The sequence below is a fragment of the Oncorhynchus mykiss genome, chromosome 12, assembly GCF_013265735.2.
Source record: "Oncorhynchus mykiss isolate Arlee chromosome 12, USDA_OmykA_1.1, whole genome shotgun sequence".
Classification (NCBI taxonomy): domain Eukaryota; kingdom Metazoa; phylum Chordata; class Actinopteri; order Salmoniformes; family Salmonidae; genus Oncorhynchus; species Oncorhynchus mykiss.
Genome location: NC_048576.1, coordinates 42,114,453 through 42,140,587, shown reverse-complemented (window position 1 = coordinate 42,140,587; position 26,135 = coordinate 42,114,453). Strand labels below are relative to the sequence as shown.

Below are 26,135 nucleotides of genomic sequence, written 5' to 3'. Positions count from 1 at the left end.
TCTAGTGTGGGAGGGATACTAAAATGGAAACTGGTCGCAAAATATTTACATTCTCCTAATAAACAGGGGCCTTTTAAATATGAAACATCTGCAACCAAGTTGGGTTACGCTATAGCATAGATGCTAGCCAAACCTCAGACAGGAGGAAACCCTATTTGATCTACCAAGTAGCAAAGAAGGCAGTAAATTGTCCGTAACCATTGACACAGGGTCAGATTTATTTTCCTAACCATAATGGTTAATGCTAGGATTGAGGTTAGCGTAATCTGATCGAAGATATGTGATTATGGGCAACTTCTACCTCGAGTGCATAGAAGGGTTTGGTACACCTCCAAATCGCAGTAGCAACCTCAGCCTGCCTGTCACCTTTACTTCTGGGCTAGTATTGATCGCCTTCTCCCTCCCTCATGCTAGCTTCCTTAGGTAATTTGCCAATGTGGGTGTAAATCCTGGAGGTCAACCCTGCCCCATTGATCTCTGCTGTAATCGTCATTGACAAGTCAAGGACATGACTGTGGTCCTATCACTAGCCTATTTGAAGCATTGAGCCTTAGTGCATGCACGCGCACACACACACACACACACACACACACACACACGGTATCAGTCACTGTAGGTGTATAGAAAAGACTAGCAATGAACCTTTTTTGGCATTCCAATGTTAATGGTTGTTGCTGTAAATATATACATCTATAGTACAGACCATTTTATAGATGAACTCAAAGCTGATTGGATTGCTGCTGTTGAGCCATGTCCATATATGGTATTGCAGAGTATGATTTTACTGGGTGGCCAGGGGCATTTAATGCATATTGACTTATCCCCCCTTCACCAAGACGCCAATCAGATAAAAGCAAATGGGGGGTTTCTACTATGCCAAATACGGCAACCGCATGGACGAGACCCAATTGCAAGCAATCAGATCAATCCTTGTCCTTCACTCGACACACGCTACATGCAGAGAGATGAGATGAAATGGTGTACTTACTAAATGGACCCACTGGGACGGAGAGATGGGAAAAAAATGGACCGGAGAGAAAAAAAAGAGAGATGAATGAAAATGAGATGGGTCGAGTTGAGTTGAGACTTGAGGATGATTGAATGAGCAGTGCAGTCCAATGAACCAAGAATCAGTGTATCATGGTTAGATGATGTTTTACTAGTCAAGTCAGGAAGTGAAATTGAAACTTCCTTATAGAAAATCAATGCCACGTTGCAAGTACATTTTCAAACTCTTTATGTTCATCGTCTGAATTGATTGAACTGAAATGGTATTGACCCCAATCCCTGGTATGAATAGGTATTATGATATGACGGCTATAGGTCAAAAATGAAGGGATGCATGTGTAAAGGGAGAGGTGGAGATTGGGAGTGAGAGGGCTCAGACTGAAAGAGATGTGCTCAAACAGAAACCCCTCTGGCTGTCTCCTCTACTCTGAGTGTGTTGTAGACGAAACACACACGCGCACACACACACACACACTGGCATACCCCATTAATATTGCAGCTGCACTCTCCAAACGAAATCATCTCCCAACAGCCAATAATCTCCACGCAACTCCATGCCATAATCTCCTATTGGTGTATGTGCCTGTGTCTCCACTTATGTGTGTGTGTCACTCTGTACCAGTCAGTGGGCTTGCATTTCATGTGTGTGAATCCCCATGTGTTGTGCCCGGTCTTACCGTGGACCTGCAGGCTGCCCGATGCCTCTGCCTTTCCCACGCTGTTCTCAGACACACACGTGTAGGTGCCCTCGTCCTCGGCCCGGACCTGAGTCAGACGCAAGCTGTGGTCACTGCGGATCTCTGACCTGCAACAACAACAACAGTAGCAGAGAAGAGCTGATAGGATAGTACTGCATGCTAACTGGGATCCATTCACCCTCATTGATTTCTGGTGACCAATGCTAATGTGATGTTGTGTGTGTGTGTGTGTATCTATCTTTGTGTGTGTCCTCACCTGCCACGGGGCAGCTCTCCCTCCTCTCTCCTCCAGCGGATGGTGGGGGCGGGGTCTCCATGGGCCACACACAGGAAGTCCACCATGTCATCTGCCAGCACCACCTGGTTCACTGGACGCTTAACGAACATGGGCCGCTCTGACAGATGGACAGAGACAGAGACATGGTCAGAGAGAGAACAAGCTAAGTTAAGAAAGAAAGAGGGAGGAAAAAGCAAAACAAGGAGAGAAAGATGGGGAGAGAAAAGAGGGGGGCAAGATAGGAGAGTGGAAGAAGTAGGGAAAAGATGATGAATTCACAGCAGACGATAAAATGTGAGAAACAGAGGGAGAAGAGGAAACACAGAGCATTTGAATGTGTTGAGGAGGAGAGGGAAAACTTAATATATGTTGAAACTCCACTCACCAAACACCACAAGTTCTGCTGGGTCGCTGTCCCTTTCTCCCACCATATTGGTGCCCACACACACAAACATGCCCGCATCGCTCTTCCTCGTGTTTGAAATCATCAACTTTCCTCCTCGGATCTATAGTTAAGGGGAAAGGAATTGGAAAGGAGGGAGAGAGGGGATAAGCAAACATGTTAGTCAGAAACACAGGAGCTTGGTGGCACCTTAATGGGGAGGACGGGCTCGTGGTAAAGGCTGGAGCGGAATAGGTGGAATGATATCAAATACATCAAACATATGGTTTAATGCCGTTGCAGCCATTATTATGAGCCGTCCTCCCCTCAGCAGCCTCCACTGGTCAAGAAGTAAGCCACGGTGTTCCCTTAAAAGCCACCACAGAGGGAAGAGTGATGATGTTCTTGTCATGTCCCCAAGCCCATTCACTCTGTCATGTTATATATTGAGTAAACAACATTTTAGGCATTTGGTTATCTGTTTCTGATTATGGTTGTCTCCTTCTCTTTCTCGCTCTCTTTCTCCCTCCATCTCTCCCTTGTTCTCTCTCGCTCAATCTCTCTCCACAGCCCTGGCATCACATTGCCTCTCTCTCTTTCTAGCTCACTCTATATACCACCCTTCTCTCGTTCTGTTTCTGTCTGTCTCTCTCTTTCTCCAACCTCACCTCACCCCACCCCACTCTCTCTATTTCTCTCTCCCAACAAATGTAGAGTATATTAAATAAGAGCCTTCCCAGCTAGCACATTTGGTTCCTTGGACGTTGTGGATACGTATGTTTCTTGTTTCCATTGGTTGTGGGAACGAAGCAATACGTTTCCTGACCAGTAAAACAGAACATTTCGCCTGTTCTGGGAACGTTTATTTTTAGGTTGCATGGAGGTTTTCTGATGTTTTTCTGCGAGGTCTTTATTAAAACTCTGAGAAAATAAATTATGTTTCAATAAAACTTTTTATAAAATGACTAGCTTATTTTGGGTGAACTTTTTTGAAATCGTAGCACAGATAGGACACGTGGAAATGTATTTCATTAAGCATTAATCATGGAAATACATGTATTTTTTATTGTGACTAGGCATCAGAGAGATTCAAACCTATAATCTCCTGTTCTATATCCACGGAATTAGTCCACTTCACCAGCAGGATGGAGCTAGCATGCTACGTTTTATTTTTTACCCATACAAAGCTGTTAAAAAAAAGTTTATTCAAACAGACACCATTTCAAAGGAAACGGGCTCTCTTTAAGATCAATTGTAGCCCATTAGTGGGTGTGGCCAACACACCTGAACACACTTAACAAGAGGATTGAGAGTTTTGTTGATGCTGAGAACAGAATGTATATGTTTTTAAATAACATTCTTAGAAAGGTCTCTGAACGTTACCAAAGTTTTCTTGTGGTTTTTATGGGAGGTTTTCTTAACGTTCTCAGAACAATTTGAGAACATAACTTAAAATAGAACTATGAGGAATCCTGTAGGAAATGTGCTTAAGTACAGAAATACCCACAGGAGAACATTGTTTTTTAACTTTCTCTGAACTATTTATTAAATTAAACGCAAACGTGGGGTTGCAAGATCAAATCCCCAAGCTGACACGGTAAAAATCTGTCATTCTGCCCCTGAACAAGGAAGTTAACCCACTGTTCCTAGGCCATCATTGTAAATAAGAATGTATTCTTAACTGACTTGCCTAGTTACATTTTTAAAAATTATTACGAAAGTTCCTAATAAAATACCAATAATATCATTGTTTTTATTGTGTGAAGTTCCTTAAATGTGCAGAGAATTTTCCAAAGCCAAGCAACGATGGTGAACCACTCCCAGAAAGTTAGAAAGTTGTGGGAAGATTGTATGCAAATTAACCATAGGACAACCATGCTCCCCCCAAGCTCTACGAAACATGTGGCTCTTAGAATGTTATGTGCTAGCTGGGTTCTATTTAGATAAGTGACTTGTAGTGTATTGTATAGTGTATCTGAGTGCTTAAAGCCTCAGGGTGAGCAGAGGCGGTGGTGGGTCTGCTTCTGTTGTTGTGGTGGGTCTGCTTTTGCCATTACATCTTCAAATAGATTCAACTAAATGTGCTGTATAATCTATTCATTTCCGTCATTGCCGATAATCAAAAATCAATGCAATTCCATACACATGAGTGTCCATTATAGCATTGAGCATATAACTGTCATACAGTATTGACCAGTGTTCAGCTGACAAACTAAGGGATACAACCATAGGGTCTATGGATAAAACGCTTAAATGATAGAAAGATTAAACTTAGGTATAGATATAGGTATTCTAGGTTCTACTTGTATATACAGTTGAAGTCGGAAATTTACATACACTTAGGTTGGAGTCATTAAAACTTGTTTTTCAACCACTCAACAAAATTTTTTGTTCACAAACTATAGTTTTGGCCAGTCGTTTAGGACATCTACTTTGTGCATGACACAAGTAATTTTCCCAACAATTGTTTATAGACAGATTATTTCACTTTAATTCACTGTATCACAATTCCAGTGGGTCAGAATTTTACATACACTAAGTTGACTGCCTTTAACAGCTTGGAAAATTCCAGAAAATAATGTCATGGCTTTAGAAGCTTCTGATAGGCTAATTGACATAATTTGGGTAAATTTGAGGTATACCTGTGGATGTATTTCAAGGCCTACCTTCAAACTAAGTGCCTCTTTCCTTGACATCATGGGAAAATCAAAAGATCAGAAAATAAAATTGTAGACCTCCACAAGTCTGGTTCATCCTTGGGAGCAATTTCCAAGCACCTGAAGGTACCACGTTCATCTGTACAAACAATAGTATGAATAGTAGCAAGTATAAACACCATGGGACCACGCAGCCGTCATACCGCTCAGGAAGGAGACGCGTTCTGTCTCCTAGAGACGTACGTACTTTGGTGCGAAAAGTGCAAATCATTCCCAGAACTACATCAAAGGACCTTGTGAAGATGCTGGAGGAAACAGGTACGAAAGTATCTATATCCACAGTAAAACGAGTCCTATATCGCCATAACCCGAAAGGCCGCTCAGCAAGGAAGAAGCCACTGCTCCAAAACCGCCATAAAAAAGCCAGACTACGGTTTGCAACTGCACATGGGGACAAAGATCGTACTTTTTGGAGAAATGTCCTCTGGTCTGATGAAACAAAAATAGAACTGTTTGGCCATAATGACCATCGTAATGTTTGGAGGAAAAAGGGGGAGGCTTGCAAGCCGAAGAACACCATCCCAACCGTGAAGCACGGGGGTGGCAGCATCATGTTGTGGGGGTGCTTTGCTGCAGGAGGGACTGGTACTCTTCACAAAATAAATGGCATCATGAGGTAGGAAAATCATGTGGACATATTGAAGCAACATCTCAAGACATCAGTCAATAAGTTAAATCTTGGTCGCAAATGGGTCTTCCTAAGGGACAATGACCACAAGCATACTTCCAAAGTTGTGGCAAAATGGCCCAAGGCCACCAAGACAAACATTTTAAAGGCAATGCTGCCAAATACTCATTGAGTGTATGTAAATCTTTAACCCACTGGGAAAGTGATGAAAGAAATAAAAGCTGAAATAAATCATTCTCTCTACTCTTATTCTGACATTTCACATTCTTAAAATATAATGGTGATCCTAACTGACCTAAGACAGGGAATTTTTACTAGGATTTAATGTCAGGAATTGTGAAAAACTGAACTTAAATGTACATGTATTTGGCTAAGGTGTATGTAAACTTCCGACTTACAGTGCTTTCAGAAAGTATTCATACCCTTTGAATTATTCCATATATTGTTGTGTTTCAGCCTGAATTCAAAATTTATTAAAAAAAATAATCGTATTTAGTTTGACGGTTCTGTATTTAAGAAGTATATGAATACACAAAATAATGGTGAATAGCCCAGTTACTAGTATTTCCCTGGGTTAGTTACGTCTAAGAATGCTTAAAAAGAAGCATAGAATTCCTGATTGGCCATACTGCCATGGCTATATACTGAACATTTATGATGATGAAAGAGGGCTTCCCTGGTGGTACAGAGGATGAAAGTCCTGGTTTGGCACCCAAATATTGTAGGTTCAAACCTCAAATGGGCAGGTTGTCAAATGTATGAATTGTAAAACAATATGGTTGTGTTTAAATGTTTTTCAAATGTCCTATGAATGAAATTAAAATGCCATGTGTGTCTATATCACACACAGTGCTTTCAGAAGTACTCATACCCCTTGACTTATTTCACATTTTGTTGTGTTACAGCCTGAATTCAAACTGGATTAAATATATATTTTTCTCATCCATCTACACAAAATACCCCATAATGACAAAGTGAAAACATGTTTTTAGAAATGTTTGGTAATTTATCGGAAAAAAAACACCCCTGAGTCAATACTTTGTAGAAGAACCTTTGGGAGTGATTAAGCTGTGAGTCTGTCTGGATAAGTCTCTAAGAGCTTTCCACACCTGGATTGTGCAACATTTGCCCAATTGTGTTTTATTTTGTAGTTATTGCTTGTGATTTATGTATTTATGCACCTATTGGTGATGCTGTGCTGTTGTTTGTTGAGCTGTGAGACATATTTCCTGAAAGGGACACACAATAAATAATTATATGACTATTATTTTCAAAAATTCCTCAAGCTCTGTCAAATTGGATGTTGATCATTGCTAGACAACCATTTTCAGTTCTTCCAATCAATTTTCAAGTATATTTAAGTCAAAACTGTAACTCGGTCACTGAGGAACATCACTGTCATCTTGGTAAGCAATTTCAGAGTAGATTTGGCCTTGTGTTTTAGGTTATTGTTCTGCTGAAAGGTGAATTAATCTCCCAGTGTCTGGTGGAAAGCAAACAAACAGGTTTTCCTCTAGGAGTTTGCCTGTGCTTACCTTCATTTCAATTATTTTTTTATCCTGAAAAACTCCCCCGTCCTTAATGATTACAAGCATACCCATAACATGATGCAGCCGCCACTATGCTTGAAAATATGGAGAGTGATACTCAGTAATGTATTGTATTGGATTTGCCCCAAACATAACACTTTGTGTTCAGGACAAAAAGCTAATTGCTTTGCCGCATTTCTTTGCAGTATTACTTTTGTGCCTTTCTGCAAACAGGGTGCATGTTTTGGAATATCTTTATTCTGTACAGGCTTCGTTCTTTTCATTTTGTCAATTAGGTTAGTATTGTGGAGTAACTACAATGTTGTTGATCCATCCTCAGATTTCTCCTATCACAGCCATTCAAATCTGTACGTGTTTTAAAGTCACCATTGGCCTCCCAGAGCAGTTTCATGCCTCTCCAGCAACTGAGTTAGGAAAGACGACTGTATATTTGTTGTGACTGGGTGTGTTGATACACCATCCAAAGTGTAATTATTAACTTCACCATGCTCAAACTGCTATTCAATGTCTGATTTTTATTTTATTTTCACCCATCTACCAACAGGTGCACTTCTTTGCAAGGCATTGGAAAGCCTCCCTGTTCTTAGTGGTTTTAAATTCACTGCTCGACTGAGGGACCCGACAGATAACTGTATGTGTGGAGAAGAGAGACGAGGTAGTCATTCAGAAATAATGTTGAACACCATTATTGCCACAGAGTCCATGCAACTTATTATTTGATCATTTTTAAATTAAATTTAAACAACAAAATTAAGAAAAAGTCAAAGGTTGTGAATACTTTCTGAAGGGACTATGTCATAGATATAATAGATAGACAGATATACAGTGCATTGGGAAAGTAATCACACGCCTTGATTTTTCCAGATGTTGTTACAGCCGTATTCTAAAATTGATTTTTTTTTAAATTCCCTCATCAATCTACACACAATACCTCATAATGACAAAGCAAAAACAGATTTTAAGATTTTTTAAATACATTTGCAAAAACATACAAACAGAAATACCTTATTTACATAAGTATTCAGACCCTTTGCTATGAGACTCAAAATTGAGTTCAGGTGCATCCTGTTTTCATTGATCATCCTTGAGATGTTTCTACATCTTGATTGGAGTCCACCTGTAGAAAATGAAATTGATTGGATATCATTTGGAAAGGCACACAGCTGTCTATATAAGGTCCCACGGTTGACAGTGCATGTCAGAGCAAAAACTAAGCCATGAGGTTGAAGGAATTGTCCATAGAGCTCCAAGACAGGATTGTGTTGAGGCACAGATCTGGGGAAGGGTAACAAAACATGTCTGCAGCAGTGAAGGTCCCCAAGAACACAGTGGCCTCCATCATTCTTATACGGAAGATGTTTAGAACCCCCAAGACTCTTCCTAGAGCTGGCCGCCCGGCCAAACAGAGCAACTGGGGAGAATAGTCATGGTCAGAGAGGTGACCAAGAACCCAATGGTCACTCTGAAAGAGCTCCAGAGTTCCTCTGTGGAGATGGGAGAATCTTTCAAAAGGACAACCATCTCTGCAGCACTTCACCAATCAAGACTGACTAAAGGGTCTGAATACTTATGGTTAAATTAGCTAAAATCTCTAAAAATCTGTTTTTGCTTTGTCATTATGGGGTATTGTGTGTAGATTGATGAGGGGGAAAAAACAATTGAATTCATTTTAGAATAAGGCTGTAACGTAACAAAATGTGGAAAAAGTCACAGGGTCTGAATACTTTCCAAATGCACTGTACAGGCCTCTTTTTTGCATAGCCACAACAATGAAAGTATAGAAGGATGAAACAGAGGTCTATATACAGATGGATAGGACTCACGGTGATCCTCTCGTCGTGGTCGTTGACCTTCATGTTGTTCCTCTTCCAGGAGATGGTGGGCTCCGGATGGCCCCGCGGGGGGATGCACTCCATGACCGCCGGCTCCCCTGCCGCCACGACTACGTCACTGGGTGTCTGCCTGAAGTCATCCCTCAAGACTGGTAAGATATCGGAGGTAGAGGGGGGCCAATTGTTATTATCCAGCAAACATTCATTATTATAGTTAGCTTTGGCAATTTCCGTACATATTTATTGCCAATAAAGCACAATTGCAGATTGAATTGAAAAGAGAGAGGGTGATACAGAGTACTACGCCTACTTCCCAATTCCAAAACAACCCCTAACCCCCTAAGCACTTCGTGTTGATGTAATACAATTGGAGTGGTAATAGCAAGATCATAATAGCTCTGCTTTTCCCTCTGTAAGGGAGAGTCACAAAGATACCTTGAAAGTCCACATCAGAAATCGTAAGTTAGGGTAGTCTACCACATCTTTCACTGCGCAGGGTGGCTGCATGAATGCATTATAATGTAGTCTAAGTTTCATGTGTAAGTACGACCTGTATGCCATGAAGCTTTGTACTGTCTCCGCTATCAAGTCTAGTTTTAAAAAAAGGGTGAATGCAAAACAGATGAAATTCAACACGCAGGAGCGGCTCTCAGTGTATGATTTAGTTGAATGACCCAAAGCCCCTCAATACTGGGATAATAATGATATGACTTGTGATTAAAAAATTGGTGTGTGTGTGTTGCCTTCCTATGGTCTTCATTGACTCAGTGTCCTGAGTGTGTGTGCATGTGTGTGTGTGCGTGTTGCCTCCCTATGGTCTTCATTTACTCAATGTCCTGAGTGTGTGTGTATGTGTGTGTGTGTGTGTGTGTGTGTGTGTGTGTGTGTGTGTGTGTGTGTGTGTGTGTGTGTGTGTGTGTGTGTGTGTCTGTGGCATAGCGGCTCATCAATAATGGACAGGCTCCTTTCTGACACAAGGTGGATGAATTATTCAATCGGCCTAACACACTCCCCAGACACACACACACACATCCATATGCATGAGACAGAAATACAAACACTTACAGAACATACAAAAGAGACAAACATGTACACACACTTGCACACAGAGCATAAGACAAAAGCTTATAGAAATTCGAACACTCACAAACACACCTACACACACATACAACCACGCACACCAACAACATCAACTCTACCAAAAATAACCAAGCACCCTCTATCAAACCACACCTACAGGCCAGTTGTAATCAACCATCAACCCTTCTTCTTCCCTCAATCTGTATTCCCATTGAATGACTCTTTATCAGATTCTTCTGCACCTCTTCGCCACTTCCATTAGTGTAGTCTGCTGCTCTCCTTCCGTATCTCTCCGAATTGACCCGCATTCAATCGTTATTTCACTCTGCCACTATCCAATTGGTGCCTGGCTATGCCCTTAAGCTAGCACCAGAGGATAAAGTTTCCGTGAGGATAAAGTTTATGAGGAGAAGGGATATTGCTCTGGACTCGATCCAATATACTGTGATGCCAGGCTGCTGATGATATGGATTAAACTGAATGGAGTCTGTTGGAAAATGGCAGTAGCCTGTATTAGTGTGTTAAAAATAACTATGAGGATAGTGGAGTTGGTATTTGTTCGTATTTCACTTAGGCCACAAGTGGCTAGTGATTGGAAACGTTTGGACAGAGTTCTAGGTAGTTTCAGTGCTTTGGGTAGAAGTTGCCCTTAATGACAGATCTAGAGTCATCTTATCATCTGTTAGTCCCAACTTTAACCATTGGGAGTAAAAACGGGAGTATATGACCTTGGATCAGTGCTTAGGGGTAACTTCAACCCTTATGTCAACAATGTGTGAGTGTGTCAGCCAATTACATGAAGAGCTGAATAACCATCTCACTGATAGGCCTGCGGAGGACAATCATAATTTGGTCTCATGCGAACAACAAAACAAGACACTGTCTTTCATTCAGTGGCAGTGCTTACCCTGTGATAATCTAATAAGAAAAGCTGTTATGAAAAGCTGTTTCATCATTTTTCATCTGTTTTCTTTCAAGGTTGTTTTATGCTCAAAATCTCAAAATGTGCTATAACTGCATCAAAACGTGTTAGGGTATTCATGCCTTCCTTCCCATCAATTCAAATCCATTCAAAACTTGCGGGCATTCGCGGCCGTTCCTGATTCCAGTCACTGTCAATGAACAGCATAGACCTCACTGCTTTGCCTAGCTTCATTTGTTGCATTGAGCCAATTTCATATTTTGTGCATGCGTATTGCGTGTGTGGGTAAGCTCTGTTCATTTGGCCGTGTCTACATAATTTGTCGCCCACATCCCTTGAAATTATTGAAGCTAGAAAAAGGAAAAGACAAATATACACTGTACTGCACCCCAAACGTTTTCAAGTTGTATTTTCAAGGATAACTTGGTATAATTCAGAGAGGGAGACCAACACCTGCACCTCCTGACCATCAGAGGAAGGGACAGAAAATCATCCCATCTAATGTATCATACTCACCCTGACAAAGCAGCCTGGCACACAGCCAATCAGAGATGAGAGGAGAGGAATGTTTTACAGTATTTTGGACCTTATCAGTGTTCAAATGGAAGCCAGGTTTGATCATTTTAGGGCTCCTGAGTGGCGCAGCGGTCTAATGCACTGCATCTCAGTGCTAGAGGTGTCACTACAGACCCTGGTTTGATCCCGGGCTGTATCACAACTGGCTATGATCGGGATTCCTATAGGGCGGCGCACAATTCACCAAACATCATCCAGGTTAGGGTAGGGTTTGGCTGGGGTAGGCCTCATTGTAAAATAATAATTTGTTGTTATCTGACTTACCTAGTTAAATAAAGGTTTAAAAAAAAAGTGTCATCCTTGGCCATGAAATGCTGTCACACTGAGAGGTGTGAAGGACAGACAAATGGACTTAATTTAAAAGTAAAGGTAGGCCTAATTCATTTCCATTTTCTTTGCAATTTGCGGGTTAGGCTATTGTTTAACTGAACATGAAAATACACAACATCCCTTTGATGCATTTGATTTATAAAGCTAGAATTTTGTTTTGATGAGACAATATTTTGACGTTTTAAACTGAATTTTCAGTCATTTCGATTGTTGATGTGGAAATTATGTTAGAACCTTAATTATAATATATAGTTGAAATCAGACGTTAACAAACACTGAGGTTCGAGTCATTAAAACTCATTTTTCAATCACTCCACAAATTTCTTGTTAGCAAACTATAGTTTTGGCAAGTCAGTTAGGACATCTACTTTGTGCATGACACAAGTAATTTTTCTAACAATTGTGTACAGACAGATTATTTCACAATTCCAATGGGTCAGAAGTTACATCCACTAAGTTGACTGTACCTTTAAACACCGTGGAAAATTCCAGAAAATGATGTCATGGCTTTAGAAGCTTCTGATAAGCTAATTGACATAATTTGAGTGAATTGGAGTTAGGCCTTGAAATACATCCACAGGTACAAGTTCAAACTCAGTGCTTCTTTGGGAAATTCAAAAGAAATCAGCCAAGACCTCAGGAAAACAAATTGTAGACCTACACAAGTCTGGTTCATCCTTGGGAGCAATTTTCAAACACCTGATGGTACCACGTTCTGTTGTACAAAAAAATAGTATGTAAGTATAAACACCATGGGACCACGCAGCCGTCATACCGCTCAGGAAGGAGACGCGTTCTGTCTCCCAGAGATTAACGTACTTTGGAGCGAAAAGTGCAAATCAATCCCAGAACAGCAAAGGACCTTGTGTAGATGCTGGAGGAAACCGGTACAAAAAGTATCTATATCCACAGTAAAAACGAGTCCTATATCGATGTAACCTGCACATGGGGGGACAAAGATGGTACTTTTTGAAGAAATGTCCTCTGGTCTGATGAAATAAAAATAAAACTGTTTGGCAATAATAACCATTGTTAGGTTTGGAGGAAAAAGGGGGAGGCTTTCAAGCTGAAGAACACCTTCCCAACTGTGAAGCATCATGTTGTGGGGGTGCTTTGCTGCAGGAGGGACTGGTGCACTTCACAAAAGAGTTGGCATCATGAGGAAGGAAAATGATGTGGATATATTGAAGCAACATCTCAAGACATCAGTCAGGAAGTTAAAGCTTGGTCACAAATGAGTCTTCCAAATGGACAATGACCCCAAGCATACTTCCAAAATTGTGGCAATTTTGGCTGAAGGACAACAAAATCAAGATATTGGAGTGGCCATCACAAAGCCCTGACATCAATCATATTGTGAGCAGAACTGTGGGCAACAAATTTGTGGACAGAACTGAAAAAGCATGTGCATGCAAAGATGCCTACAAACCTGACTCAGTTACACCAGCTCTGTCAGGAGGAATGGTCCAAAATTCACCCAACTTATTGTGGAAAGCTTGTGGAAGGCTACCCGAAACGTTTGACCCAAGTTAAACAATTTAAAGGCAATACTACCAAATACTAATTGAGTGTATGTAAACTTCTGACCCACTGGGAATGTGATGAAAGAAATAAAAGCTGAAATAAATTGTTCTCTCTACTATTATTCTGACATTCCACACTCTTAAAATAAAGTGGTGATCCTAACTGACCTAAGACAGGGAATTTTTACTAGGATTAAATGTCAGGAATTGTGAAAAACTGAATTGAAATGTATTTGGCTAAGGTGTATGTAAACTTCCGACTTCAACTGTATGTGTGTAATAATATTTCACATAATAATATTATTATTAGTGTGTGTGTGTGTGTGTGTGTGTGTGTGTGTGTGTGTGTGTGTGTGTGTGTGTGTGTGTGTGTGTGTGTGTGGTGCTTTGGAAGAACTGTAAATGCATTGTGAAAGGCTAAGGCGTTTGCTTTTCAAACTTTTCGAATGAAATACGTTTATATACTGAACTTTTAGTGCCCCCTATTGAGTGTATCTGTGGATGCTACATCGGTCTTTGGCTGAGCTGAGTTGAGTAGTGTGTCATTTTGTCGGTTGATATGAAATATGCCGCTATCGGAGGCTATAGCTTGTGTACGCTGGTTACATTGGTATTTACATTTGGGGATTTTTAAAAATGTAATTTAAAGATTTTCTAGCCTATGTCACTCTGGTTGTTGGAGATATCCATTGTACGGTGAACTTGGGCTTCATCAAGGTTTATTTGTGAGTACATCTCGCATTGATAATCGCCAGTGCCTACTCAGACACCAACCGCACCGCACGTCACTGCTCTCTCTCTCTCTCTCTCTCTCGCTCTCATATTCTCTATCCACCTATTAATAATGCATGAATGATCTGCCTGTAAGGTGTCTTCGGTCAGTCACCCCCAGATCCTTCGTTCCCCTCATCCCGCTTTCTCCTCTCATCTCTCTTAAGCCTCCTGCTTGCGGTCGCTACCTGAAGGCATTTTCTTTCTTTCTCTCTCTCTCCTTGTTCTTTCTCTCCTTCTCTTTTTGAGTCCCTATCAGGTTTCAGGTGTGATCCAGGCTTTTGTTGCTCCCAGATGAGATCTTGACATACAGTGGCCTACCTAAAGAGGCCAAAGCTACACTTGCCTTCGAGCTAGCAGCCTGGCCTAAGCCACTAGGGATTTGGAGGGGTGGGCGGCTGGGGTGTACCTGAAACTATGAGAGGGATCACTGTCTAACCCCAGGCTCCTTTCCTTCTCAAATATCACCCCATAACCCCATTTTTGTAAAAATGGACCTTGCCAAAAAATTCGCTTTCACGTCAGCTTCTGTCTCACAGTTAGCTGATGGGAAACTTGTGAAAATAGGGGGTGTCTTCACCTTCTAAAGTTACTCAGCTTTCAACACAAAATCGCACACTCATCTTTGAAAATATGTGTGAATTTGAGATTGGGACATCAAGGCTGGTAGATGATTTATTGATGTGTGAGAGAGTCATGGGGGTGAATGTGTTGCATACGTTATGATGACCTGATTAGTAATATTCAGAAATGATATCAATGCGTAGACGTTCTCACTACGTCCACACTGAACCTTCTCCCATGAGTATGGAAAGTGCGGAGCAGTCAAATCTGCCAGTAAAATGATCAGAGGAAAGATTTCCATCCAAAAAGTGTTCCTCCAAAAAATGGAAGACAAGTTGGAAGGCATTAATTGCAACTGCGCTCAATTATTATATGGTCTACTATTCAGATATTCAGATTTAAAATCTTAAAGAAACACTCCAAAAAGCATCACTATCCCTTAGCGAACCGAGAATACGTGTTTTTCCTCCTTTCTCACTTAGTGTGAGTGAGACTAATTAACACTAGCCTAATTGCTGAACACTCTACCAGGGACAGAGGTGGTGACTGTTATTTCTCACTATTAGACAAGGAAAACACTAGTGTTGAAAACAGTTCACAGGTGTGTCCCATTTCAGTAACCGGCAACTGATTGAATAGAGAGTGACGGTAGGCCCCAATTCAGTACCCTGCAACTGATTGAATAAAGAGTGACGGTAGGCCCCAATTCAGTACCCTGCAACTGATTGAATAGAGAGTGACGGTAGGTCCCAATTCAGTACCCTGCAACTGATTGAATAGAGAGTGATGGTAGGCCCCAATTCAGTACCCTGCAACTGATTGAATAGAGAGTGATGGTAGGCCCCAATTTAGTACCCTGCAACTGATTGAATAGAGAGTGATGGTAGGCCCCAATTCAGTACCCTGCAACTGGTTGAATAGAGAGTGACGGTAGGTCCCAATTCAGTACCCTGCAACTGATTGAATAGAGAGTGACGGTAGGTCCCAATTCAGTACCCTGCAACTGCCTTGTTTTACAGTAATGAATTCGTCTCAAACTCAATCTACAGATCTTTAAGGGACCAATCTGTGTGTGTGTACTTATACATGCGTGTGAGTGTATGTGCTTACCCTGGGGGGTTGTGCTGGTCATTAACACTGTAATTTAGCCACTAATGTCCCCGCAATGTCACCCCAGCAGGGTGGATCTGAACTTAATCTGATTAATGACAACTCGCTCCTATAATGAAGGATGAGAAAAGCCAACAAAACCTGAGCACATTACCATAACCATCCTTATGGGGACACTCCCTATCTATGTCATGGCTAACCTCCCTTATGAGGACATTCTTTATCTATACTGATGATGGGTAACCTCCCTTATGAGGACTCCCTATCTCTGTCAATGGGGCCCTCTCATCGCTTACGTTTGTGATCATTTCTCCAAATGTCAAGATAGCGTGGCGTCCCTTCTCGAGTGTGTGTGTGTGTGCGTGGGTGCGTGCGTGTGTGTCTACATACATCAGCGTGTTTTGTTTATAAGCAAGGTAATACCAGATTGAAGTGTCAGATTGAGAGAGAATTGGGGATTTGTTTTATTTTCACCCAACAGTGCCACAGAGATATATGTTAGAGATATATGTTTTCTGGGGTGAATAAACTGAATTAACTGTTGAGGCTGGTGTTAAACCGCTCACACCACACACACAGCCCCTGACCTTATCTCAACATCATATCAACCTTTACCCAAACATCATTAACCCAGACCAAAACAGTGCACCACCAAAACTACTTAGGGACCCGTCCATTCACAGCATGTGGTTTGGGGGAACCTACTGAGCTTGCTACTTCCCGGGTCCGGATTGGAGAGCCACAAGGTTAGGGAAAGCTTGAGTTGACCTGTCACACCCTATACAAGGGGCCCTTGCTCCTAGTTCCTTGGATTCCTCTCTTCGCTCTCCTTCCTTGTCTTGGCTTCACTGTATGCATCCCAAATGGAAGACTAGTGCCTATTTAGTGCACTACTTTTGACCAGGGCCCATAAACCAGCAGCTTTGAGAGAAGAGGGCTCCACAGAAACTTGATTAAGCACTGACAATTACCCATAAAGCCCCTGTGGGGCAAGATTAAGCAGATGACCCTTGACCCGCCATTACTGACGCCCCCTTGGGGGAAGCCTCTCAACAAAGCCAGGTATAATCCTTACCGCAGGGCCTGCACGGTCCACTTCAATTAGGAGGGGGAAACACACACACACGGACACACAGAGCGGGACACACCACACAAGCCGAGAGACATGCACACACACATAGACACAGATTTGTAAAAAATAATAATAATAATACACACAGATACACACAAGCATTGCTTATAAACAAAACACACTAATGGACTGTATGAGAAAGGTAGACCCTAATGAAGGAAACCCCATTCCATCTATCACCATCTATCTATCGCCTTTTCTGTGTGAGCTAGCTCTTTTACAGTCAACAATCACAAGGCACAGCTGTTTTGAGTTAGCTGTCAACGTGCGTCTCTCATCCAATGTAGCTGTTTGTGTACACTAATGACAAATACAGTCATACAAATTGACAAAAAACAAGTCTAAGCTTACCACTCTGTCATCTACATGCAAACATATCCATTACATTGAATCAAACAAAGAAAAGAAGTTGCACATATAAACAAAATCAACAATATCAACATTGTGTATTTATAATATCAATCTCTTCACCAGTGACCGGCGAATGACTCTTTGCAATGTGTCACACTTACAATATGCCCCCACTACAACGACACTATTCAATGTCAGGTCCTTGCTAATATATCAGTGCATTGTTTGTGCTCATGATTTGACATAAATGCTTGGGGCAGGCAGGCGGCTCACTTTTAATTAAAAATCTACTTTATCGGTATCATCAAATGTTCATCACATTCACCAGATGTTCAGGAAGATGCTTGTGTGCGTTTTTTCCTCCTGACAAGTCATTTTCAGCAGCCCTAGGGCTGGGCGATATGACGATATATATATATATCATGTGACCATAGAAAAATCTCTAGCGTTTCATATTGTGCTCTATCGTTTATTTCCTTGTGTCGCAAATCACACTCTTTACGGCAATCTTTTTCGTCAATTGGACGACACTATGCGCTCTTCCACACATGCCGTGTGGAAGGAAATGTGCAACACAAACAAACATGGAAGAGTGAACATGACACAGAGCACGGAGACACGGAGCTGGTACCGAAAAGAGGAGCAACACTGGTCGCACGGACTTGGTTTGGGTATAAAAAGTCTGACAAGGACCAGAAAACCGTCCACTGCAAAATATGCCGCAGGCCAGGTCCTACAACAGGCTCAAACACCACTAACCTCTTACCACCTACGCAAGAATCATGTGAAACAGTTTTTTATTTTTATTTTTATTTTACCTTTATTTAACCAGGCAAGTCAGTTAAGAACAAATTCTTATTTTCAATGACGGCCTGGGAACAGTGGGTTAACTGCCTGTTCAGGGGCAGAACGACAGATTTGTACCTTGTCAGCTCGGGGGTTTGAACTCACAACCTTCCGGTTACTAGTCCAACGCTCTAACCACTAGGCTACCCTGCCGCCCTGTGAAACAGTACGGAGAGAGACTACGGATGAGACCCAAAAAAGTACAGTCGAGTGCTCAAAACAAACGCCCGACTCAGACGTTGCAAGAGGCTTTTGCCCGCGGCACCACCATATGGCAAAGAATCAGGAAGATGGAAGGAGATAACAGCTGCCGTTACAACTTACATCTGCAAAGACATGGCCCCAATTTACACAGTCGAGAAACAGGGGTTTCGTGAGCTGGTGCAAACACTCAACCCAAGGTACCAAATGCAAATTGATATGTGACATGTATTAATGCCAAAATAATATGCGAAAACAGGCAAGCCACCAAAAATATATACAGTGCCTTGCGAAAGTATTCGGCCCCCTTGAACTTTGCGACCTTTTGCCACATTTCAGGCTTCAAACATAAAGATATAAAACTGTATTTTTTTGTGAAGAATCAACAACAAGTGGGACACAATCATGAAGTGGAACGACATTTATTGGATATTTCAAACTTTTTTAACAAAACAAAAACTGAAAAATTGGGCGTGCAAAATTATTCAGCCCCCTTAAGTTAATACTTTGTAGCGCCACCTTTTGCTGCGATTACAGCTGTAAGTCGCTTGGGGTATGTCTCTATCAGTTTTGCACATCGAGAGACTGACATTTTTTCACATTCCTCCTTGCAAAACAGCTCGAGCTCAGTGAGGTTGGATGGAGAGCATTTGTGAACAGCAGTTTTCAGTTCTTTCCACAGATTCTCGATTGGATTCAGGTCTGGACTTTAACTTGGCCATTCTAACTTTTATTTATTTATTTTTTTATTTCACCTTTATTTAACCAGGTAGGCTAGTTGAGAACAAGTTCTCATTTGCAACTGCGACCTGGCCAAGATAAGGCATAGCAGTGTGAACAGACAACACAGAGTTACACAGGGAGTAAACAATTAACAAGTCAATAACACAGTAGAAAAAAGGGGAGTCTATATATACATTGTGTGCAAAAGGCATGAGAAGGTAGGCAAATAATTACAATTATGCAGATTAACACTGGAGTGATAAATGATCAGATGGTTATGTACAGGTAGAGATATTGGTGTGCAAAAGAGCAGAAAAATAAATAAATAAAAACAGTATGGGGATGAGGTAGGTTTAAATGGGTGGGCTATTTACCAATAGACTATGTACAGCTGCAGCGATCGGTTAGCTGCTCAGATAGCAGATGTTTGAAGTTGGTGAGGGAGATAAAAGTCTCCAACTTCAGCGATTTTTGCAATTCGTTCCAGTCACAGGCAGCAGAGAACTGGAACGAAAGGCGGCCAAATGAGGTGTTGGCTTTAGGGATGATCAGTGAGATACACCTGCTGGAGCGCGTGCTACGGATGGGTGTTGCCATCGTAACCAGTGAACTGAGATAAGGCGGAGCTTTACCTAGCATGGACTTGTAGATGACCTGGAGCCAGTGGGTCTGGCGACGAATATGTAGCGAGGGCCAGCCGACTAGAGCATACAAGTCGCAGTGGTGGGTGGTATAAGGTGCTTTAGTGACAAAACGGATGGCACTGTGATAAACTGCATCCAGTTTGCTGAGTAGAGTGTTGGAAGCAATTTTGTAGATGACATCGCCGAAGTCGAGGATCGGTAGGATAGTCAGTTTTACTAGGGTAAGTTTGGCGGCGTGAGTGAAGGAGGCTTTGTTGCGGAATAGAAAGCCGACTCTTGATTTGATTTTCGATTGGAGATGTTTGATATGGGTCTGGAAGGAGAGTTTAGAGTCTAGCCAGACACCTAGGTACTTATAGATGTCCACATATTCAAGGTCGGAACCATCCAGGGTGGTGATGCTGGTCAGGCGTGCGGGTGCAGGCAGCGAACGGTTGAAAAGCATGCATTTGGTTTTACTAGCGTTTAAGAGCAGTTGGAGGCCACGGAAGGAGTGCTGTATGGCATTGAAGCTCGTTTGGAGGTTAGATAGCACAGTGTCCAAGGACGGGCCGGAAGTATATAGAATGGTGTCGTCTGCGTAGAGGTGGATCAGGGAATCGCCCGCAGCATGAGAAACATCATTGATATGTACAGAGAAAAGAGTCGGCCCGAGAATTGAACCCTGTGGCACCCCCATAGAGACTGCCAGAGGACCGGACAGCATGCCCTCCGATTTGACACACTGAACTCTGTCTGCAAAGTAATTGGTGAACCAGGCAAGGCATTCATCCGAAAAACCGAGGCTACTGAGTCTGCCGATAAGAATACGGTGATTGACAGAGTCGAAAGCCTTGGCAAGGTCTATGAAGACGGCTGCACAGTACTGTCTTTTATCGATGGCGGTTATGATATCGTTTAGTACCTTGAGCGTGGCTGAGGTACACCCGTGACCGGCTCGGAAACCAGATTGCACAGCGGAGAAGGTACGGTGGGATTCAAGATGGTCAGTGACCTGTTTGTTGACTTGGCTTTCGAAGACCTTAGATAGGCAGGGCAGGATGGATATAGGTCTGTAACAGTTTGGGTCCAGGGTGTCGCCCCCTTTGAAGAGGGGGATGACTGCGGCAGCTTTCCAATCCTTGGGGATCTCAGACGATATGAAAGAGAGGTTGAACAGGCTGGTAATAGGGGTTGCGACAATGGCGGCGGATAGTTTCAGGAATAGAGGGTCCAGATTGTCAAGCCCAGCTGATTTGTACGGGTCCAGGTTTTGCAGCTCTTTCAGAACATCTGCTATCTGGATTTGGGTAAAGGAGAACCTGGAGAGGCTTGGGCGAGTAGCTGCGGGGGGGGGGGGGAGCTGTTGGCCGAGGTTGGAGTAGCCAGGCGGAAGGCATGGCCAGCCGTTGAGAAATGCTTGTTGAAGTTTTCGAAAATCATGGATTTATCGGTGGTGACCGTGTTACCTAGCCTCAGTGCAGTGGGCAGCTGGGAGGAGGTGCTCTTGTTCTCCATGGACTTCACAGTGTCCCAGAACTTTTTGGAGTTGGAGCTACAGGATGCAAACTTCTGCCTGAAGAAGTTGGCTTTAGCTTTCCTGACTGACTGTGTGTATTGGTTCCTGACTTCCCTGAACAGTTGCATATCGCGGGGACTATTCGATGTTAGTGCAGTCCGCCACAGGATGTTTTTGTGCTGGTCGAGGGCAGTCAGGTCTGGAGTGAACCAGGGGCTATATCTGTTCTTAGTTCTGCATAACACCTGGATATGTTTATTTTTGAACCATTCCATTGTAGATTTTGCTTTATGTTTTGGATCATTGTCTTGTTGGAAGACAAATCTCCGTCCCAGTCTCAGGTCTTTTGCAGACTCCATCAGGTTCTTTCATTCTTCCAGAATGGTCCTGTATTTGGCTCCATCCATCTTCCCATCAATTGTAACCATCTTCCCTGTCCCTGCTGAAGAAAAGCAGGCCCAAACCATGATGCTGCCACCACCATGTTTGACAGTGGGGATGGTGTGTTCAGCTGTGTTGCTTTTACGCCAAACATAACGTTTTGCATTGTTGCCAAAAAGTTCAATTTTGGTTTCATCTGACCAGAGCACCTTCTTCCACATGTTTGGTGTGTCTCCCAGGTGGCTTGTGGCAAACTTTAAACGACACTTTTTATGGATATCTTTAAGAAATGGCTTTCTTCTTGCCACTCTTCCATAAAGGCCAGATTTGTGCAATATACGACTGATTGTTGTCCTATGGACAGAGTCTCCCACCTCAACTGTAGATCTCTGCAGTTCATCCAGAGTGATCATGGGCCTCTTGGCTGCATCTCTGATCAGTCTTCTCCTTGTATGAACTGAAAGAGGGACGGCCAGGTCTTGGTAGATTTGCAGTGGTCTGATACTCCTTCCATTTCAATATTATCGCTTGCACAGTGCTCCTTGGGATGTTTAAAGCTTGGGAAATATTTTTGTATCCAAATCCGGCTTTAAACTTCTTCACAACAGTATCTCGGACCTGCCTGGTGTGTTCCTTGTTCTTCATGATGCTCTCTGCGCTTTTAACGGACCTCTGAGACTATCACAGTGCAGGTGCATTTATACGGAGACTTGATTACACACAGGTGGATTGTATTTATCATCATTAGTCATTTAGGTCAACATTGGATCATTCAGAGATCCTCACTGAACTTCTGGAGAGAGTTTGCTGCACTGAAAGTAAAGGGGCTGAATAATTTTGCACACCCAATTTTTCAGTTTTTGATTTGTTAAAAAAGTTTGAAATATCCAATAAATGTCGTTCCACTTCATGATTGTGTCCCACTTGTTGTTGATTCTTCACCAAAAAATACAGTTTTATATCTTTATGTTTGATGCCTGAAATGTGGCAAAAGGTCGCAAAGTTCAAGGGGGCCGAATACTTTCGCAAGGCACTGTATATATATTTTAGGCCTATATTTGTTTTGTTTGTAACTATAGTTGAAGTGTTTTCTATTTACCTTTTTAAGATTTTGTACATGCTTAATTGAACATTTGCACAGGTTCTCAATAAAATAAATAATCAAATATGAGTAAAGTACCTTTTCATTTGTTGAGTATAATTCAAACTGTAATAAGAAATAGGCCTTTACATGTGGTCATTCTATATTATATTCTAAATTGAATTTACAGAAAATGTGCTATATCGTTTATCGGGATATGAAATTACCTACATCGGGATATGAGATTTTGGCCATGTCGCCCAGCCCTAGCCCTACTCATTAATAAATATTCAAGTAGATGATGGAGAGAGACAGAGATTGAGGGATGGTCTTAGGCTGGTGGGGACCGAGGGGGAGAGAGAGAGTGAGTGTTCAGGCTCTGTTGTGTGGGGGTTTGAGGCGGTCATTTGACAATCTGTCCACTTGCATCTCAAGCTGATATGAGGCAATCTGTCACACACACACACACACACACACACACACACACACACACACACACACACACACACACACACACACAGGAGACAGGTTATTGAGGGCTCCACACACACTAATCACTGCGTTTTATCATCCTCAAGCATTGATCTGATTTGAAACCAGTGAAACATAATATCCTCACACACACTTTAACAAGCCCCCCAGACCCCTGATACGATTCCAAATGGGAGATTCAAATCCTAATACGTTATACGACTCTGGATATACATAAAGTCATAGTTTATTCATAGCTGTCTAAGCCTCCGTCTCCTGTGCTGTATCGATGGGGTGTGTTTGACATTCAATGAAACGGGCCAGTGCCTATAATGAAAAGGTCAATGTACGCAATCTTTGCCTCATCTCTTATGTGTTGAATTATGTGTTGAACTCCACCCCTCAAGAATGTCACAATGTCATCTTTGACATATTTTTCAGACATGAAACCCAGTCTATATGGCCTTATGGTTTGCATGTCTGTTTTCTCTACGAGGGAGATATATGTTTATTTTGTCTCAGAAACCAGATGCATAGGCAGATGTATAGGGGGTGGGGGGATTGAGTGTCTTGGAGTGGTCCCCGAATTGGTGATCAATAAAAGTGATTGTTGGTGGGTGGGACTGGGGGTGGTGTGCAGATGGTAGGCCTTAGGGGACCTCTCCATGGGGGCCCCATGGGTTCCTGACCCCTACACTTTCACTAGGATAAGCCTGTAAATTCACAAATAGACACAAATACACATGCAGCCACACATACACACATTGAGTGACATTAGAGCTCTGCTACCCGATGCGAGCCTGACGGGCCCTGACGTTATACATCGGGTTAGGGTGGGTAGTGCCTGTTTTTTCATCAATAACTAGGGTATGGGTAGGGCTCAGGTATCACTAAATTGATCACTAACATTTTGAAGCTGAGCCATTTAAACCTCATAATATATAATGTTCCTTGAGTTTTGTCGGGTTTTAGAGTGACTTTTAAAGTAACAGCTAACTCCTTTCTCATGTCTCTTCGCTCTTTGAGCAGCACCCTGTGCATTCTGGGCAATTCTGAGACAAGGAGAGCTCTCCTTCAAGGAGTGAATGGGAGTCAATTGGGCACTAGCGCAAACACCAAACATTAGCATGACTATCTGTAATATTTTACAGCTTTGTGTGATGATAAGCTTAGTTAGCCGCGTTACGCAGCGTGACAGTCTGTTGGGTGGGGTGTTATACAGTGAGCTACAAAAGTATTGGGACAGTAACACATTTTTTATTGTTCTGGCTCTGTTTCATGAAAAAAAAATTCCCGCAAACATCCCTTCTAAATTTGAAAGTAATCCTAAAAGTAATTATCTACTTCTTCAAAAGTATTGGTAATCTGATTACAATATTTTTTCCTGGTAACTTAACGGATTACATTTACAGTTTTTTTTGTAATCCATTACTCCAACCTTGCACACACCTTTACATGTTCTTTATTTGGTTCTTGTAAAATGCCTTATTGGTTCTACAAATCTACTCAACATGGCAGATAGTCTATGTCAACATGGGTTCATAAGGTAGACCAGGTAAGAATTTGGTAGGCTATACACTGAAATGGCATGCATTGTGCAGAAATAAATTACATTTTTGGAAACTAAATAATCAATGGCATTTGGTGTGAAACCTGATAGCCATATGCTGCTCCTGCTTTTAAATTGCAGAAGTGTCTGTCAGATTGTGTGTATGTGTGCGCATGTGTGTGTGTGTACCTCCGGGACAGACAATCTCTAGTTACCCCTCATAATGGAGGGGCTATTAGTGTTGGGACGCAGACAGATATCCCTGTCTACTGCTAGGACCACAGCTGTCATGGAGTGTGCATGTGTGTGAGTGTGTGTGTTGGGGGGGGATTGGTGGCATGAGCTGGACGGGTGCTTTGAGGGGGAGGTGTGCGTGTATGTGTAGGGGGGGGCTTGTTTGGAGCTTAAAGGCACGTGTGGCTTGGACATCTGTCCCACCCAGAGACCCCTCACACACACACACACGCACACACACACACACACACACACGCGCGCACACACACACACACGCGCGCACACACACACACACAAATCTCCCTCGATGCTCTCCCCTGGACGTTTCATCATCTCCAAATTCCCGATAGGGATAAAGGAAGGACCCACTCTGGATAATGAGACTGGTTGATGGAGGCAGGGAAGGCTGGGGCTGCTATGGTGAGGCAAGCACTGAAGGACCCAGACAGATATTGCCTTGGGGACGATAGGGAAATGAGAAGGGGGAGGAGGGGAAGCTGGGGGGGATCAGTCCAGTCCAGGATGGTCCATCCCCCCCAGCCACAGGACCCTGATGGTGCATTTACTTCTCTCCTTCCCTCATTTCACCCCCCTCTTTTTTTTGTGGTGCGTGTTTTTCCTTGTCGAGCAACTCATTTAGACACTGTCTCCCCTGGTTAGGCCCGTCAGCTGAGTCCAGTTAACACACAACAGCTGGGGATTCCTCCCCTTACCCTCACAGACCCCCAAACACCAACCTTTTGGCGGCTGATGGATGAAAGGCAGCTGGCCCCACCCCGGCGGTGACGGGGCATGAAAAATGATTTCCTTTATGACCGAGAAAACGCACAGGACCCACCAGGTTGAGGGGAGTTCTGACACACCGCCATGCATATGATACTTGTTTTTTTCTGTTTTATTTTACTGGACAGAAGATGATGAGACAATGTGTGAAACACAGCGTTTGCATATTTGATAAATACGTGTTTCCATTTGGGTATCTATACGAGGTAATACTGCTTACAAATCAGGTTTCCCGTCACGAAGCTTTCTATTGTCCAGCCACTTTCCTCCTTC

The 26,135-nt window shown here is 42.5% G+C and overlaps 1 protein-coding gene across 5 annotated transcripts in view; it reads right to left on the bottom strand.

Annotated features, from left to right (window-relative positions):
* Positions 1-26,135, bottom strand: part of robo3 (roundabout, axon guidance receptor, homolog 3 (Drosophila)) — a 280,104-nt gene that overhangs the window by 67,980 nt on the left and 185,989 nt on the right. For 4 of the 5 annotated variants that reach the window (XM_036937600.1, XM_036937603.1, XM_036937601.1 and 1 more), the window contains exons 3-7: positions 9,084-9,241; positions 2,369-2,489; positions 1,963-2,101; positions 1,686-1,813; positions 989-1,000 (exon numbers count right to left, since the gene is read on the bottom strand). In XM_036937600.1, coding sequence (XP_036793495.1) covers positions 989-1,000; positions 1,686-1,813; positions 1,963-2,101; positions 2,369-2,489; positions 9,084-9,241 — 558 coding nt within the window. The remainder of the gene's footprint in view (positions 1-988; positions 1,001-1,685; positions 1,814-1,962; positions 2,102-2,368; positions 2,490-9,083; positions 9,242-26,135) is intronic. The other variant, XM_036937604.1, reaches the window with a different exon arrangement.